Consider the following 18,198-nt stretch of genomic DNA (forward strand, 5'->3'; position numbering starts at 1 on the left):
ATTGCCTGAGTGATGGTGATACTGATATATGTTTTGTATTGTTCATAAAATTATCCTTTGAGGCGTCATTCATTTGGGTGGAAACCTGAAAGCTCATGCAGTAAGGTCCTGAGCAGAAGACAGAGCAAAGTGGGGACAAAGACAGAGACTGGGGGGACAGAGGGGGCCTCAGGACCTAAGAGTCTTCGTCATTCACAGATAAGCCCACAAGGGAAAAAAGAAAAACATAACATTTAAGTCAGACAGAGAGCACAAGGTCTGCTGTGGTTCCTGTTGTGTTTCCGTGGGTGTGAGCGGTGGTCTCAGAGCGAGGAGGAGGAGGGTGGTCTCAGAGCGGGGAGGAGGAGGAGGGTGGTCTCAGAGCGGGGAGGAGGAGGGTGACCTCAGAGCAGGGAGGAGGAGGAGGGTGGTCTCAGAGCGGGGAGGAGGAGGAGGAGGGTGACCTCAGAGCGGGGAGGAGGAGGAGGGTGGTCTCAGAGCGGGGAGGAGGAGGAGGGTGGTCTCAGAGCGGGGAGGAGGAGGAGGAGGGTGACCTCAGAGCGGAGGAGGAGGAGGAGGGTGACCTCAGAGCGGGGAGGAAGAGGAGGGTGGTTCCCTCAGAGCCGGGGAGGAGGAGGAGGAGGGGTGGTCTCAGAGCGGGGAGAGGAGGGAGGAGGGTGGTCTCAGAGCAGGGAGGAGGAGGAGGAGGGTGGTCGCAGAGCAGGGAGGAGGAGGAGGGTGGTCTCAGAGCGGGGAGGAGGAGGAGGAGGGTGGTCTCAGAGCGGGGAGGAGGAGGAGGGTGGTTCCCAGAGCGAGGAGGAGAGGGGTGGTCTCAGAGGGGGGAGGGAGGAGGAGGGTGGGTCTCAGAGCGGGGAGGAGGACGGAGGGTGGTCTCAGAGGCGGGGAGGAGGAGGAGGAGGGTGGTCCTCAGAGCTAGGGAGGAGGAGGAGGAGGAGGGTGGCTCAGCACGAGGGAGGATGGAGGAGGAGGAGGAGGAGGGTGGTCTCAGAGCGAGGAGGAGGAGGGTGGTCTCAGCAGGGAGGAGGAGGAGGATGGTCTCAGAGCGGGGAGGAGGAGGAGGAGGAGGGTGGTGTCAGAGCGGGGAGGAGGAGGAGGGTGGTCTCAGAGCGGGGAGGAGGAGGAGGGTGGTCTCAGAGCGGGGAGGAAGAGCTCCTTTAAGCCAGATGTGTCACCAGGTCTCAGGGGGTTAGAGTTATGTGTTCAAGTTCATAACTGTTCGTAATATAAAGAAAACAAAAAGATAAAAAGAAAATATCTGGAGAAATACTTGCTTGTCGTCTTAGCAATCTGAAAAGAATAGATAAATAAATATAAACATAGATTAAATTTATAAAATAATAAAAGATTACACCACAAGGAAGGCATTTTAGGGTCATTTCTAATGACAGTCACGATGAGCCTCTGCATTCTGAGCAATAAAATTTTATCTCTAAAGCTTTAATAATAAAGATTGTAAATGTCAGTAAGTCCACTATTTAAGAAAAACTTTATAAGCCAAAAGCACTTGAGCATAATAAGCAGGTAACATTGCATTTTCTTCAATGTAGGATGCTAGGAAGTAATAAGCTAGCAAAAAAGAAAAGATGATTCAGGGAGATAAACATGGCGTTGGTAATGTGAACTCAGCAGCCATGTCTCCTGCGTATCTGGAAAGTGTGAATGAGCATTTATTTGTTCATTTGCTGATGCTACAGTTTATATCATTGTTACCCTTATTTTAAACAAGTTGTTAACTGTGAAGTACCGTGGCTCTTTAAATTGGTTTCAGATAATCGCACTGTCCTCAAAAACTAGCCAAACATTAAGACAAAATTCAAAACAAACTAGGGAAGTTAGGACCGTTTCTATCTGTTTGGATGCTTAAGTTTACGTTTTCTCTAACTAATTGTACAACCCTTTGTTTATTTCCTACGGTTAACCTAGATTCTGCTTCAAGAATTCGACACTCGGAAACCTCAATATGAACAGCTCACAGCGGCTGGCCGGGGCATCCTGAGCAGACCTGGGGAAGACCCTTCTTTACACAGGATTGTGAACGAGCAACTGGTCGCTGTGACCCAGAAGTGGGACAACCTGACGGGACAACTGAGGGACAGGTGTGACTGGATTGACCAGGCTATTGTCAAAAGCACACAGTATCAGGGCCTCCTGAGAAGTCTTTCCAGTACCCTGAGTGAGCTGGATGACAGGCTCAGCAGCAGCCTCACTGTGGGCACACTGCCTGATGCTGTGAACCAGCAGCTGGAGGCGGCCCAGAAACTGAAACAGGAAATAGAGCAGCAAACCCCACAGCTCAGGGCAGCCCAGGCACTCTGTGAGGACCTGTCTGCGCTGGTCAAAGAAAGCTACTTGAAAGCAGAACTGAGTAGGCAACTGGAAGGCGTCATGAAATCGTTTAAGGATATTGAACAAAAAACAGGTTTGTCTCTCTTTGTATATACCCATTTCCTGGTCAGAAATTGATACCGTGAATTGCTTGCTGTTCCCGAGCTCTTGGTGATAATTCATGACTGGGAATGGACCCAGCTCCTGGGTACAAGTACAAGAAAAGAGTTCCATGGAAGTTCTGCACTCATCAGAGAGATGTTCTGCACACAGTCCACACACAGCAAATGCTCTAACTCTGGGTGTTCCAAGTTGATCTTTTAAATACATAGATACTTCTACTGTGTTATATTGTCTTATTTCATTAGAAAAGTAAATGAATAGTTATTTGAATGATCCTAATTAGTCTTAACAATAAAAACCCAGAGTCAGATATTAGTGTAAAAGCTGAAAGATCAGAGCAGCAGAGCATCCAGATACTTCTTACCTCTTTGAAATCTCAGACTGAATGAAGATTCTGTCTCTACGAATCCTCAGACTGAAAGGGGCAGCCAGATCCTGTCCGCCTGCCTTATATTCCTGTCTCCACCTCCCTAGTGCTGGGATTAAAGGCGTGAACCACCACTGCCCTACTCTGTTTCTCTTTTAGACTGGTTCAATCTTGTGTACCCTAAGGTGGCCTTGAACTCCTGATCTTCCTGCTTCCTCCTCCCAAGTGCTGGGATTAAAGTGTGTGTCACTATGCCTGGCCTCTCTGCCCTCTGATCTCCAGGCAAGCTTTATCTGTCAGAACACAAGTATCATACAACACTTTATGTCTCTAGCTCATCTATTATTACTTAGTATGATGCTGTCACAGAAAGCTTTTCTAGAGAAATGTGTGGATTTCTCTATTTTCCTCACTCACCTGTAGCAATAATTCTGTGACAGACTTACGGCCATTTACTAGGCACAGTGGAATGCGTGAGGGTCCTGCCAAAGGACAAAATTCACTGGTTTGTTCTCTTCCAGAAGTCCACCAGTTTCTAGGCCTGGCCTCTAGTCAGATCTGACTTGTCTTTGAATTGGTTCAGTTTGGGTATTGATCATAGCAACCATTTCAGACTTCTTTTACACAGAGACAGCACAGGAAAGTAGATAGAAGACACTGCATGTGTTGGTGTCCCGGCTTGATCTCAGAACTGAAGGACCCAAGAATGTGGGAGAGTCAGAAAAATGGGGAAAGTTGTATTTGATATCAAACAGGTTATTGATAGCACACACAAGACCTGCATAGGTTGAAACCAGACAAAAATCCCAGCACTGAGAAGGGGACATGGACACACAGTGCCCTCACCAAGAAGGTGTGGTTTTATACTGATAGGTTTTATACCATGGAGTAGTACTGGGTAAATCAACCACATTCCAGGGCAGGGCCCATGCCTGGATGTAGTTGTCTACAAAAAACAGAGTCCGTGTGTGTGTGTGTGTGTGTGTGTGTGTGTGTGTGTGTGTGTGTGCGCGCGCGCGCGCGCGCGCGCGTTTTAATTTGTTTTGTTTTTTGTCTTACTGGTTTTCTTTTTTTCCTGGTTTGTTTATTGTTTTTGTTGTTATTGTTATTTTAGAGAGAGTAAGAAAAACTTGAAGTTGTGTAGGTAGAGAGGTGGAGAGGATCTGGAAGGAGTTAGGGAAGAAGGAAATATAATCCAAATATATTTATGGGGAAAAGGTGTTTTAAATAAAATTAAAGAAAAAAAAAAAAGAAGTAAATGATTAAGACATCCAGAACTGTGCCATTGTCCATCTGTCTCACGCTGACATGGAGAAGGCCTTCTGAGAACAGGCCTGGTATGTTATGTCCACACCTTGTACCTTCATTTTTACTATTCCTGTGGCCTTTGTAGCTAGCTGCCTTCTTGCCCCAGCTGCCTCATACTATATTTGTCTCTCCTTTTCCCCCTCTATCAGTAGCTCAAGTTCACTTACAGTTCCTAGAGTTAGTGCTAAAGTCTGCTTTAGGATAATTGCATACCATCACTTGGAGATTTTCGTTGGCTGTTTGGAGATAATGTTAAGAACATCATGTAAAATAATACATTTGCGGTTTCCCTTTCAGAGAATCATGTTCAGCACCTTCAATCAGCCTGTGCAAGCTCTCACCAATTTCAGCAAATGTCTAAGGATTTTCAGGCTTGGCTTGACACAAAGAAGGAAGAACAAAGAAACTCTCCCCCAATATCAGCCAAATTTGATGTCTTGGAGTCATTACTTAAAGCTCAGAAAGACTTCAGCAAAACTTTCACTGAGCAGTCTAACATTTACGAAAAAACCATTGCGGAAGGTGAAAACCTGTTATTAAAAACACAGGGGGCGGAGAAGGCAGCCTTACAGTTACAGCTTAACACGATGAAAACCAGCTGGGACCGATTTAGAAAACAGGTGAGCGAGAGGGAAGACAAATTGAAAGACTCACTGGGAAAAGCCCTCAAGTACAGAGAGCAGGTGGAGACTCTGCAGCCATGGGTAGACAGATGTCACCAGAGTCTGGACAGAGTCAAGTTCTGCTTGGATCCTGCTGAGACAGAGAACTCCATTGCCGAGTTAAAGTCTCTGCAGAAGGAAATGGACCACCACTTTGGTATGGTGGAGCTACTCAACAACACAGTCAACAGCCTACTCAGTGTCTGTGAGGTAGATAAAGAGGTGGTTACAGATGAGAATAAGGCATTGATCCAGAAGGTAGACAGGGTCACTGAACAGCTTCAGAGTAAGAAAGCCTCCCTGGAGAACATGGCCCAGAAGTTTAAAGACTTCCAGGAAGTCTCCAAAGAAGCCAAAAGGCAGCTCCTGTGTGCAAAAGAACAGCTGGATGTCCATCACGCCCTAGGGCCCCAGGCCTACAGTAACAAGCACCTAACCATGCTACAGACTCAGCAGAAGTCACTCCAGACCCTGAAGCATCAGGTAGACTTGGCAAAAAGGCTCGCCCAGGACCTCGTGATAGAAGCTGCAGCCGCAAAGGGAACCTCTGATGTTTTCTTGCAAGCAGAAGCATTAGCTGAAGAGCATGAAAGACTAAGCCAACAAGTTGACGAGAAGTGTTCTTTCCTGGAGACCAAGCTGCAGGGTATTGGCCACTTCCAGAATACCATCCGAGAGATGTTTTCTCAGTTTACAGAGTTTGACGATGAGCTGGATAGCATGGCTCCAGTGGGGAGAGATATAGAAACACTGAAAAAGCAAAAGGCAGCCATACAGACCTTCCTGAAGAAACTGGAAGCCCTCATAGCAAACAACGGCAATGCCAATAAAACCTGCAAGATGATGCTAGCCACAGAAGAAACCTCTCCTGACCTCATTGGAATCAAAAGGGACCTAGAAGCCTTGAGCAAACAGTGCAACAAGTTGCTGGACCGAGCAAAAGCCAGAGCAGAGCAGGTGGACGGTGCCACTGAGCGTCTTGAAGAGTTCTACCGCAGACTGGAAGAGTTCTCCACTCTGCTCCAGAAGGCTGAAGAACACGAAGAGTCACAAGGTCCTGTGGGGACGGAAACAGAGACAATTAACCAGCAGCTTGATGTATTTAAGGTAGGGAAGTTTACATTTTTTTCCCTGAATGTTTTTTTATTAAAAGAAGCTTCTAATTAGTATGGAAAGGCAATTTTCTGGGTTTTTGTTTTTGTTGTTGTTGTTGTTATTTTAACCTTCTAGAATGACTGGCATATAGTATAGAAGCCTGGATGAGTATATATGATTATAATCAGATATTGCAGGACAGTCCCAAGGCCTAGATGGTATCACTAAGTCAAAGAGAACTTGAAGTTCCAGGCAAGCTTGACCTGACCTCAGTGGAGTCATTTCTGATGCCATTTATAGCTGACATCTGTAGTGACCAGAGCTGTGTTTTGAATTAGGCTTCAGATGTGTGTCTCCCAGAATTTTCTTTAGTGATAAATTATAGTCTTTTCCCATTCTTTCTCTTTTAAATGAGTCTTCTCATCCTTCTTAATTTAATATCTTCTTTAAACTTTTTTCTTATAGAAGTTTATATTTTTTAAAGGCAGTATGGTATTTCATGTTGTAATCCTAGTTTTATACAGATCTTAGGCTCATGCCTGATGTGATTAGAAGTAAATTGTTTTTGATTGGACCAATTCGTGTCTGCCACTTGACAGCCTCAGTGACACTTAATAAAAGGAATGCTACATTAAAACACTGGCTGTTTCAGTGTCTTTGGACTTGGGTCCATTTATGTCAGTGAAGGCAGAAGCATGGTACAAAGATAGGTTCATTCCTGGAAACAGGGATGTCAAGCATCCTTAACAAATACCAAGCATGTGCTGTTTGTGTGCCATAAACCTTCTGAAGTTGTCATGGGTCTTGTTTTGTTTATGAGATGTGTTTTACTTTCTGTCAAAGACTAGTACAGGGATTTTGCACCATTATTCTCTATGATAAAGGAAGACCAGACAGAAACAAGATATGTAAAACTATAGGCTGGGCTCTCAATGTAGAGCATATGAGATACCTTGTGTTCAATGCTCAGGTTCAGTTGTTTCCCATGGAAAGAATAGAAATTAAGTGGACTTCAAAGTTTTTTTTTTTTGTTGTTACATCTGATAAACTGTTTCCTTTGCTTGTCTTTAGTAGTGGGGCTTAAGTAAGTGAACTCTGAAGATAACTTTGAATATCTATAACCACTACTTGCTATTTATTGTTGGTAGATGTTTTTGTCCCACCAGCAGCTCCCAAATAAACACAATGAGGCTCATATTAATTACAAATGCTCGGCCAATAGCTTGGGCTTGTTACTAGCTAACTCTTACATTTATGTTAACCCATATTTCTTATCTGTACTTTGTCATGTGGCTTGATACCTTTTCTCAGTTCAGCATGCACATTTGACTTCTCTGCATCTGCTGGCAACTCTCTGATTCTGCCTTTCTTCCCCCCAGCTTTCTCAGTTTGACTCTCCCACCTAACCTTATTCTGTTCAGCTCTTGGCCAGTCAGCTTCTTTATTAAACCAATCACAGTGGCATATATTCACACATTGTAAAGGACTATTCCACAGTTTATTACATGCCTTGGGAGTGCAGTCCGCTGGGGATTTAAAAATCTGTGATTCTAAGAACTGAGGAGACATAAACATATATGTCACTTGTTTGTGTGTACCCTAAAAAAGTAATAATTGACAGCAAGTAGCAGGCATGAACCTTAGGTTTGGTCTGTGTCAAATACATTGTAGTATCAGCCATGCAAAGTCGATGCTGTTCATCCCTAATTATTAGACAAGCCAATGGGTGTTGGTGATTTACACAGAGTCACACAGGTGATAATATCACAGCCTGGGTATTTGGGTGAAATTCATACAATGCCATATGTCAGCTGTATTCTTTGTGTTTCAGACCTGATTTTCCTCTGGAAATTTTTCACATTGGCTTTGGTGTAGCCTAAGTTATGAACCTGAGTAACAAGCCACTGTTACCAGAACCGCCACTTAAGAACAGTGTGAACTCAGTGTGTGCGACGCTGGTGTGGTGTCCGCGCTGTGAGGGCTGTGATAATGAGCACCCCCTATTTATTGTTGGTAGACATTTTTGTGAGTGTGCTGGGGGGGTCCAGACAGCTTGTCACTGTAGTGTTTGTCTCTGTCTCTATTAAAGCGGTAAAGGATCCCACTTGTCACTGTAGTGTTTGTCTCTATTAAAGCAGTAAAGGATCCCGCTTGTCACTATAGTGTTTGTCTCTGTCTCTATTAAAGCGGTAAAGGATCCTGCTTGTCATGCAGATCTTAGTTTAGCTTCTGTTGGGTCTTAGTCTTTTGTGGAATTATTTTCAATACATTTCTTGAAAATTTAAAAACCAATTCAGTGGAATGATTTGCATTGTGTGAAAAGCCAGTCATTATAATGTCTTAAGAATGAAACAGAAAAGCACTGAGGGGCTGGACCTATTTTCATTATGAACTTTCAAATATAATCCAGTTTGACATTAATCCACCAGGTGGCTTTCCTTCACCCTAGTGTCATGGATAAAATCCTGTGATGGTTTTTCTCAGCACACACTGCGCTGCTTGAGAGCAGGACGGAAACTTAGTGGTCATTAATTACCACATGACTTGCCAGTGGGGAGCCCAGACATTCACCTCATGAAACGTAGACTGAAGTACAGATCTCCCTGCCCCCTCCCCCCAAGTAGAGCTGAAGAAATCACTGTTAATTTGACTTTGTTTTTAAAAGGGCAAAATTTATTTATGGTAAAAATATCAATTCAACTATAATGACTAAAAACTTGTTATTCTAAATCAAACATTCCGATTCACTATCAATCAAAAGAAGATTCCAAAAAAATTGACAAAAGACTAATGCCTCTTTAGTTAGTGCCAGTTTGTAAACTACCTGTTTGATTTCTTGGGCCTTTCGTTTTCCTAGTTATTGGACTAAAGTCTGAAGAGGCAGGTCCTTTTCCACGGTTGAGAATTCAGTGTATCATTTTCCTCCTGTGCTTCTCTGCTCCTGCAATTCAGTTCTGTTGCACAGTGTCATAACTCTGTGGCCTGAATGAACATCAGATCAGTTCTGTGTGTCTCCCAGAAGGAGGAAAAAAAGCTGTCTTGCTTCTCCTCCGTCCTGCTTGTAGAGCCCTAACTCTGGATTATTTTCAAATGAAAGATGTGTTAAGTAGTATAGGTGCATACCTTTGTGTGCTGTGTGTGTGTGTGTGTGTGTGTGTGTGTGTGTGTGTGTGTATAATTTATTTACTTATCTATTTGAGACAAGGTCTCACTGTCATCCTGGCTGGCTTGGAGTTTGCTATATAGACCAGTCTGGCCTCCAACTCACAGAGATCCACCTGCCTTGGCCTCCTAAGTGCTGGTGTTAAAGGCGTGTGCCACCCCCGCCCAGCGTTCACATTTTTGTTTAATGAAACAGTTATGTAACTGGTTACAGTATGTACAATGGTCCCTGATGTCATTGGCATTCAGTCAGATCCTCTCATCGACACAGTGTCACCACATGAACTGTTGATTTCACGTGGATTTCAGTGAAGATCAAAGACACTGAACAATTAATATATAGTGTCCCATCTTAGCTAACTCTGGACCCTACCTCTCTCTAGTCCATGGCAAAATGAAATAAAACAAAAAAGCACTTAGACCTCACTTCCTGTTCATTCTGCCTCCTTTGTAATTTATTTTTTCCACATGAGTGTCTCTGGTACAAGTGGCTATGTATGAACTGGCAATTCTGTTTTCAAAATGGAAATAACATTTCATAGAACAGAGAATTTTTAAGTCAAGTTGAAATCAGAGACATAGACCAGAACATGCAAGTATGCTATAATAACTTTAGTCTTGTCCAGGTGTAGGCATTATCTAACCCAGGCAGGATTTGAATATTGGATAAATAAAATGCAAAATATCATGGCACTGGAGACACCAGGAAGTTTATGCACAGATTTCTTAAAATACTGGTTCAATGGCCCCCAGCACAACCACTGTGATGTTACCATATTTTTAAAGGTGAAATTAAAATGTCCAGAAAGTGTGTTTTAATAGTAGTATTCACGTTGTTAGTAGAGATCAGAGATGAATAACCTACCCATTTGTGTTGAGGACAAGGGGAACTAGATAACTCTGGTTTAGGAGAGGTTTGGGGTAAGAGACATGTCTTAGTGGACTGGTTTCTGTTACAGACTGTCGGCTAGCAGGCTGTGTGCCTTCCATCAGTATTTACAAAGGTGAAAACATTTTCACAATGGGAGCTACCTCGAAGAACAGGCTTCCAGGAAGATCACATTCTTTAGCCACATCAAAGTAGCTGTTAGGATTTTAGGGTGAAAGAACACCACATCTGGTGGGCAAGACAGAAGCTCCTAGTCCCCGTGCAGAGATCACGCTTTCACGCCTAAGCTGATGAAGTACTCCATGTTCTGATCCACCCTAAGTGGGCCTAACACGTGGCTGCCCACTTCCCTCCATCACATAAGGAACACACAGGACAAACTGTCAAAGGGAGCTTGAGGGCTGGCAAGATGGCCGCTCTGGGAAAGGCCTTTGCCACCAAGGCCTGGTGTCCCAAGTTTCACATGGTGAAGGGGAGAACCAACTCCCACAAGGTAACCTCTGACCTCTATGTGCATGCTGAATCACGTTACCCACAACCCCGTGCGCGCGCGCGCGCGCACACACACACACACACACACACAGAATGTAATTTTGTTTAAGGAGCTGGGCAGGGAGGGGCCTCTCTCTGGGTTTGCTGATTGTGCACATGGCTCTCTTCTGCCAGTTCACTAAAGATGAAAGAAATAGCAGTTTGTTTTGAAGACAATTTCAGCCAAGGTTCCTAGAACAAGATTTAGTTTTCATTTTGCTGTTTTTGTTTTTAAGTGAATTATCTGTTCCAATTATCTTTCAAGTGATCATAAAAACTACCCACTACACAGTCACTGTAGTCCTTCCTTAAATAAAAAGAGAGCTCCGTAAGTATTTAAAGTGGGAAGTTGCTTAAGTCTGAGTGTGTGTATCCGTGTGTGCATAGGAGAACAAGAGATAAGAAAATAGGCTTTTGCTTTTTTAATATGGAATTATTGTATATCTGCTTCTTGATAAGAAATTTTGATGGAGAAACTTTTAAAAAAAATTTTAGCATGTGATTGGGTACGGTGTCTCATGCTAGGTTAGCCCTCTACTACTGACCTAGGTGCAGCCTTCTAATCACTGGGCAAATATTAATAGACGATATGCAAATGAGCAGAAAAGAACCTAGCCTGTCAGCTGAAAATGTCTGGACCCCCCCCCCCTCTCTCTCTCTCACACACACACACACACACACACACACATCTGTAATCGTCTGAAGGGCAAGATTACATTGCTTCTCTTATCCCTATTTTGATAGGGAAAGTGCTTTCAGATTTTGCGTGGCTGTGGCTCTCTGAAAGAAGTTGAATACGGTTATTAATGTGTGTGCTGGTTTTGCATGCTTGGCGGCCTTTAAAAACATGAGCTTTGAGCTATTTAGTGTATTTATTTCAATTAGTAAGATTTATATAGAGACCACTGTCTTCGGTGCAGAGTATCTTTGAGCACCTAGGAGCCTCACTGAAGGTGGGACAGATGTGTGCTGCTAGTACCGAAGTTGTTATAGGAAAGATGATGAGTGTTGTTTGTTAGAGAGGCTGCGGACCGTTTGCACCGAATCAGACACCAAACACTTAGCTCTGCTGCTCGCTATTAACCGTGAATTACTTTCCATGGAAATCAACGGCTCAAGCCCTGCCGTCATTTGTGAGGCGGTTTTTAGTTTAGAAACTGTAGGCACTCCCAGCCTTCTTCAGCTGGTGCCTTGTCTCCTTCAGGAAGAACAAGAAAAGTTGTTGCTCTCCAAGCCTGTCTCAGAACTGCAGCACAAAACCTCCTATTTCTCATTTGGTCTCATAACCAGATTGCAGGAACTGTTGGCCCGAGAGAGAATTTGGTCAGTTTTTCTAGATAATGTAGTATGTATTCACACATTTTCCACTTCGTGACGGAGTAAACATAATGTCTCCAGTCTCCCAGGTTTAAAATTTCCATGTTTTAAGTTGAGAAAATTAGCCTTTAATGACTTCCCTTAAAGTGATTTGTGGCACTTGGTAATAAGATTACTTGCAAGACTTTCCTTTAAAAGGATTTCACTTGAGAAGTATGAAGTGGCAGCGGGGTGCTGTTTGGCTTATAGTTCGGTTAGTGCTGATGGTGAATGGACGTGTCTGAGTAGACAGCAGGGAATTTAGCTGGTCATCTCCACACATAACGTGGCTAAGTTCCGTCTTGAAAATGGCACTGTGATTTTGTGTGTGAGCCCTAAGTGTTGACTGTTTAGCAAAGCCCTCTTACCCAGTGTGTTTTCCTCTCATGAAAAGGTGAGTGCCCTAACGATTCATGATGGGTGTGTAGCACAGCGTAACGTGTTTCATCAGCAGTGGGGACTGTCACTTTTGAAGTAGCTACATAGACCAAATAGAAGGTGAAAGATAAGCCAGTGTTGGACCTTTAAGTTAATCTAGATGTAGCTTTCCATGTGATCTCCAGTAACACCTACATGTGAATTATTGCTAGACATCTCAAAATACTGCAAATAATACAGTGATTACCTGGAACCAGAATACAATAAGTTGAAATCACTAAGGTGATAAGAATTCACGCTTACACATAATCAGCTTGTGCACATTTTCCCTAGTTGCTTCCTGCTCCCAGACTGTACTGTGCCCATTGTATTGTCTTTATTTCCCATTTCGCCTTAAGATGGGGACAGTGATGATATGACGTCATTTCCCCAGCGCTTGCTTTGAATATTTGAATTTAGCGATGAATTATCTATGAAGTTTTTACAATGCACTGCCTGTCTCAAATGCAAGTTTATGTGTTTCACTCAGCCTTTCACAAGGATGGGTTAATATTGTGTTTATGACTCAGCCTAAGGTGGGCTGAGTTAGGGCCTTTCTTTATGAAAAGTTGATAAGGACCTAACAGTTTGGAGAAAGGTACTGTCCCGGATTTCATGGAAATGATCCCTACTTCTTTGGGTAGATAGCATTCTATGCTTCTAAGGTGGTAGGAGTTTGAGAACAAGGCCTTTGATTTCTACTTGCTCCCAGCCTTGGAGTCAGTCCAGTGCTCTGACATGGTAGCTGTGGACACATTTTTCCTTTCACTGTGCTTGGACACCATAGAATCATGTGCTGGTTGAAACCTTTCAGTTCTGGACCATGACATCAATCAGGGTGTCGATGGGCATTTTAGACCTGATTTTTCTGTATGAATGTCTGCATAAATGTGCTTTTCACCTTAATGATAACCACATCCTGAGCTGCATCTAGTAATTGTTGGCTGTGAGTTCTAGTTGTAAAGATATTCTAATTCAACTTACAGGTTTATGAAATATTTTTGGGATACCTAAGGTACAGAAGTCTACCCCCCCCAACACAGCACATTTTGTAAAAATCCCAGAAATATACCACAACTGCTTTCTTCATTTGGGGGTCAGCACCGTTTTGTTCATGAATGATTATTTTATGAGGTATGAGGTTTTTTTTTTTTTTTTTTAAGAGTCTGCCTGCCTTTGTAGCTAGGTAGTTTTCTGGCAGCGTGGCTTATTTCATACAAGAATGGATAGAGTTTATTAAATAATTCTTGTCATTTCTGCCAAAAAAGCTAAGGTTTGGCTTGCTGAACAGTAATTTTGTAAGAACATTTGTTGAACAGATAAAAATCTGTAGATGTGATTTTATTAAACAACCAGTCAGTTTCTAGGCTCCCGGTTTGCCTGGGCCTTGCGTTAATCTCAAGAGGTTTGTGTGTGGATTATTAGTAACTACAAATATTCACGTCAGCAGTGCCCGGGCGAGGAGCCCTCAGGGGTCCCTTACTGTGGAGAACAGTCAGTTTTGAACTTGGGCTCTAAAGAGGAAGGATAAAAACCGGCGACTTCAGAGTGGCCCTGTTGGTCCTGCTTCAGTAACTGATTCGTCAGCGCAGGAGAGCGGTTTCAGCGGAAGGACAGGGACCTGGCCGCCCCCACCCACCCCGCTCCCCAGCCCACCCCCAACTCATTTAGCCGCGAGCCAGCGGTGGGAAGGACTGTCCCTGCGCCGCCGCCGGTGTCAGGTTCTGCCGCCGCTGCCTTTCGGTCCCCCCGGGGCTTGAAGCCGCCCGGGAGAGGGTTTCGGGATATCTGAACCCGGCTGCCCTCTCCCAGCTGCAGATCCCGGCCGGCTCCCCGCTGATGTCACCAAGCTGTTGCCTTACAGCCTCCAGGCCTGGAGATTCCTCCCCCTGAAACCGCTCTGGGCTGGGGCAGGAGCCCAGTGGGCAGGATGACTGCGAAGTTAAGTCACGGGAGGGCGTAGCGGGGAGCGGAGCGGAGCGGAGCGGCCGGCCGGCCGTCGGGGACGCGCGCCCTGGACCGGAGCAGATCGATGCCGCCGGGGCTGGGTGTGCTGCGAGGCCCCGCCGCCCTGACGCTGCCCGAGCCCCGGCGGGAGCGGCCGCAGCCTGCCCTGGCAGAGGGCAGCGGCCGGGGCTTTGGCTGCGTACGAACTGCCTCTGCCTCCCAGGAAGCCCGGAGCTCGAGCTGCAGCCGCCTCAGGTGGAAGAAGCCTTCTTCAGGAAGAAGACCAGATAAGAATCCCCGGGGAAGTATTTTTTTTAAAGAGAAGCTTTGGACATGCTTTTTGACGGTTTAATGGTTGCTGGGTTTTACTGCCCCGACCTTTTTTTTTTTTTCTTTTGGGTAATTCTGGGTAACCTCAAAGAAGCTTAATATGGGAAGAAAGACTGCCTGTTGGGTCGAGTTTATTTATATATGGCTCCCCCTCCCATTTAGAAGAAAAATTTAACTTTTTTACAACGTCAAACTTAACTTATTTTTCTCCGAGAATCTGTTCTGTGCCTTCCGATCTGAACAATACATGGCTCTTGTGTTTGTCTGCATTTCTGAAGTTTGTCTGTAAAGAACATGGAGTTTTGCAAGCCATCTTTTAAGTGGATTACAGTCAACCAGAGTTCTGCCGAAGTTAACGTTCAGCCTGTTAAAATGCTTGCTCGTTTGGAAACTTTAATCTGGAAACCTCACGCAAAATTAGACTGAAAGGAGAAATGGACTCAGAGTGGAATGTTCAGAGTGTTTAAGCCACCATTAGCTGTGTGCTTGCTTTTATGGGCTTGGGAGTGAGTGAAGGGAACTTTGCTAGAGTTGCCGGAGGTGGCCCAGAGCTAAACTCTGGGTCTCATTGCACTTTACTTCTTAGAACCAGGTTTTACGCAGATGCACTGGTGATGACCGTGAACACCTCAGCCACTATGCCTTGTTATCTATGCCTCTATGCTGGACACACCACAGCTCTATTCATGAGTAGACCTTCTTGGAAAATGTTTTACTGTATTTCTTCCTTCGGGTGTCGGAAGCTGCAATATTTGTTTTGACTCTCTGGAAAATGGGGAAGCCACTCAGCAGACCAGACTGTTTACGCCAGAATCCTCCCTGTGTTGGGAAGGGTGAGGAGGAAGAGGACCTGAATATTGAGGACTGTTATGTCCCACAGCGGTCGATCTATGACACAGTTAGACTAAACGAACAGATAGACTCAGGTTCCAAAGGGAGCCTGTCATCCAGGCATTTTACAGAGCGGACTTTGCCCTACAGTCACCGGACACTGGATGGCAGTTCTTTGTGCTCCAATGGTGCCCTTTCCTCTTCCAGCATATTTGAGCTGAGAGGTCGGGAAGCTAGCAAACTGGATGAAAAAGCGATCTTTGATGCCCTCAAACTCAATAGTGACGTCATTCGAAACACCGGTCCGCCCAAACCCAAGTCTCAGGCAGAAAAGAGAGAGCACAGGAGGTCATGGCGGATGTTTGTTCCAGCCAATTTTATGGATCATACAAACAAAAGTGAAAGTCCTTTTGTTGAACCTACTGACTTGTCAGATGCTGTTACCAAGGCCAGCAAGTGCAGATGGGGCACTCATTCTCAGACTTCAGAGGAAGATGACTTGGGTTTGTGTAGTCCCCCCGCAGAGAAAGAAGAAAAACAGGGCACTTTAAGTGGAGACCAGCCACTGATTAGAAGCCTGTCTTCTGCTGAAGATATTCGTGTATCAGAGCAATATAGGCCAATTTTTTCAGCTGACTCCATCAGTGAGCAGAAGATCCCCCTGCTTTCATGTCGAAGTCCCCACCCCAATGACAATGTCCAGTTGATTCTGCAGGATGGTCAGAGGGTGCTCCATGGTGAAGATGGTGGTTGTGTGCAGAGCCAGTTGAGAGAGAATACAAAGTGCAAGGCATTAGTTGTGCCGAGAGATGGAGAACACGAGTGGGCTTCCCACTCTGAAGAAGAGGAGACAAGTTTCAGACAAGGGGAGTCCCAAATCACAGCACACAGTAGGGAATGTAAGGAGGAGCCCCTTCAGGGTTTGGAACTCTCTCCCACAGACCTAGCAGAGCGGCATGTAGACTTTGGTAACACAGGTTTGCTAGAAAATGTGGTGCTGTTGACCCAGTATGATTCAGTCGAATGCAACATGGCATCCAAGGGTGATGTAGAGGCCCCTTTTTCTGCCCAGGAGATGGCGGTGACCCAGAAGAAAGGCTCCCGCCAACTCATACCAGTAAGAAAGAAAACAGGGCCCAGAAAAACGGGGTTCCAGGCAGGAACATTGGACCCAGTCTGCAATGGCCTCCAGTTGGCCCAGGTAATTAATGGAATTGGAACACCACAGTGGGCAGCTGCCTGTGGTTCTGTTTCAGACTGGTCAAGAATGATTGTAATAATGATCAAATTCGGTCACTCATTTGAGGGCTTTGATTAGCACCCTGCCAGATGCCAGCAACTGATAAATCATTGGTGTAACAAATGAATTAGGGATCGTTGGAATGATCATTCCCAGATGTTTGGGGGCCAGGGGGTCCCTGTGGTGATACAGACGGTGGCTGTGGCAGTCCATTCAGAATCCCCCCACTGTTAATTTAGGTTAATGTTCGGTTTCTGCACAAATTGCGGGTTCAAATAGTACCGTTTAAGGGCAGTTGTTTTGAGTCTGTTAAGCAGCAGCAGGCTTAGTCGTAAAGGTACAAACACAGTAGTGCATTGTTGTGGTCTGCAGAGCACTCCACCCACCAGCCTACAGGGGAGAGGAGCTGGTGTGTTTTTGCAGGCCTCGGTAGACCCTCACTCTTGAGGGCCGCAGATGAGGTAAGACAGTAAAGGGTGCAGCCTTGTAATAAGTGGAGCTTGTCCATCAAGCCTGTAATTTTTGTCTTCCCACTCAGATTCAAGGTGGCTATTTGGTGCTTTCCCCTAAGCTCTTCTGGTAAACTTGGCCTCGGCGTTAACTCCATTTTATTTTAAGGCTCTCTGTGTTTGTGTGCTGAGTGGGTGGGGTGGGGTGGGGGTGCAGGACTTTATGGGTATTTGTTAGCACTCAGAGATAAGTAATCTAAACATACCAGAAGCACTGCTTGTTCCGTGCCCCGCTGTCCACACCTTACTGCTCTGCTCATTTAAAGCTATAAAGGATTTCATAGCTGATGTGTGAACTTGGGCTTTTCCCTGTAACTCAGCTGCTGGTTGCGGTCATCTTGAAGAATTTTGGAGAATGATCACAGACTCATGTAGACCTGCTCTGATAACAAACCCTTGATTTAACCAAGATCAGGGTTGCAGACGGTTTACTAGAACGTTGTTGTATCAGTAAGATTCTTGTCCTGAAAACTGACAGAGAAATAAAAGTTTTTCCCTGAAACATTTTATGACATACAAGAGTGCAGCCATTTTCTTGACCCTGTGCGGATTTTTGGGTTTGTTTTTTTTTTGTGTGTGTGTGTGTGTGTTTTTTTGTTTGTTTTTTGTTTTTGTTGTTGTTGTTGTTTTAAATAGGCTGTTGAACATCCCCTTACTTAGCTTCTGGAAGTAGAAGGTTTCATAGAAAAGAAACAGAATCGCAGTGCCCAAGTCTTTCTTCTCCGGCCTGTTGCAGTTTTCTGTTGACATACTTAGCGAGTCACACCTTTTTTGAGGCTTAGGAGAACATGACGTTTTCTCCGCACTGATTGGGTATCTGCTGCTGTGTGCAGTATGTGATCCTTAAAGCTGCTAATTGACGTAGAACTCCTTAGCCAGCCCAGAAGTGTCTGTCTGCATTTTCAGTGGAAAAAGCAGCTTGAACTTTTTGTTACCGGGACGTTCAGAGGAAACAATGCCTCGTTTGTTTGCTGTTCCCCATGTATTCGCTCTTGCAGTTAACATAGAAGTATCCTGTGTGCTCAGCACTGGGCCAGGGGCTGGGGAATTGTCTCCTTGGCTTCAACACCCTTCACAGTTATTTTTCTCACTTTATAATTTCCTCC

At 44.8% G+C, this 18,198-nt stretch overlaps 1 protein-coding gene across 15 annotated transcripts in view; it reads left to right on the plus strand.

Annotated features, from left to right (window-relative positions):
* Dst (dystonin) overlaps window positions 1-18,198 on the plus strand; it is a 419,328-nt gene that overhangs the window by 327,484 nt on the left and 73,646 nt on the right. For all 15 annotated transcript variants that reach the window (XM_036168011.1, XM_036168013.1, XM_036168012.1 and 12 more), the window contains 2 exons: window positions 1,924-2,419; window positions 4,421-5,892. In XM_036168011.1, the coding sequence (XP_036023904.1) occupies window positions 1,924-2,419; window positions 4,421-5,892 (1,968 nt within the window). The remainder of the gene's footprint in view (window positions 1-1,923; window positions 2,420-4,420; window positions 5,893-18,198) is intronic.

Source organism: Onychomys torridus, chromosome 18 (genome assembly GCF_903995425.1).
Source record: "Onychomys torridus chromosome 18, mOncTor1.1, whole genome shotgun sequence".
In the NCBI taxonomy this organism is placed as follows: domain Eukaryota; kingdom Metazoa; phylum Chordata; class Mammalia; order Rodentia; family Cricetidae; genus Onychomys; species Onychomys torridus.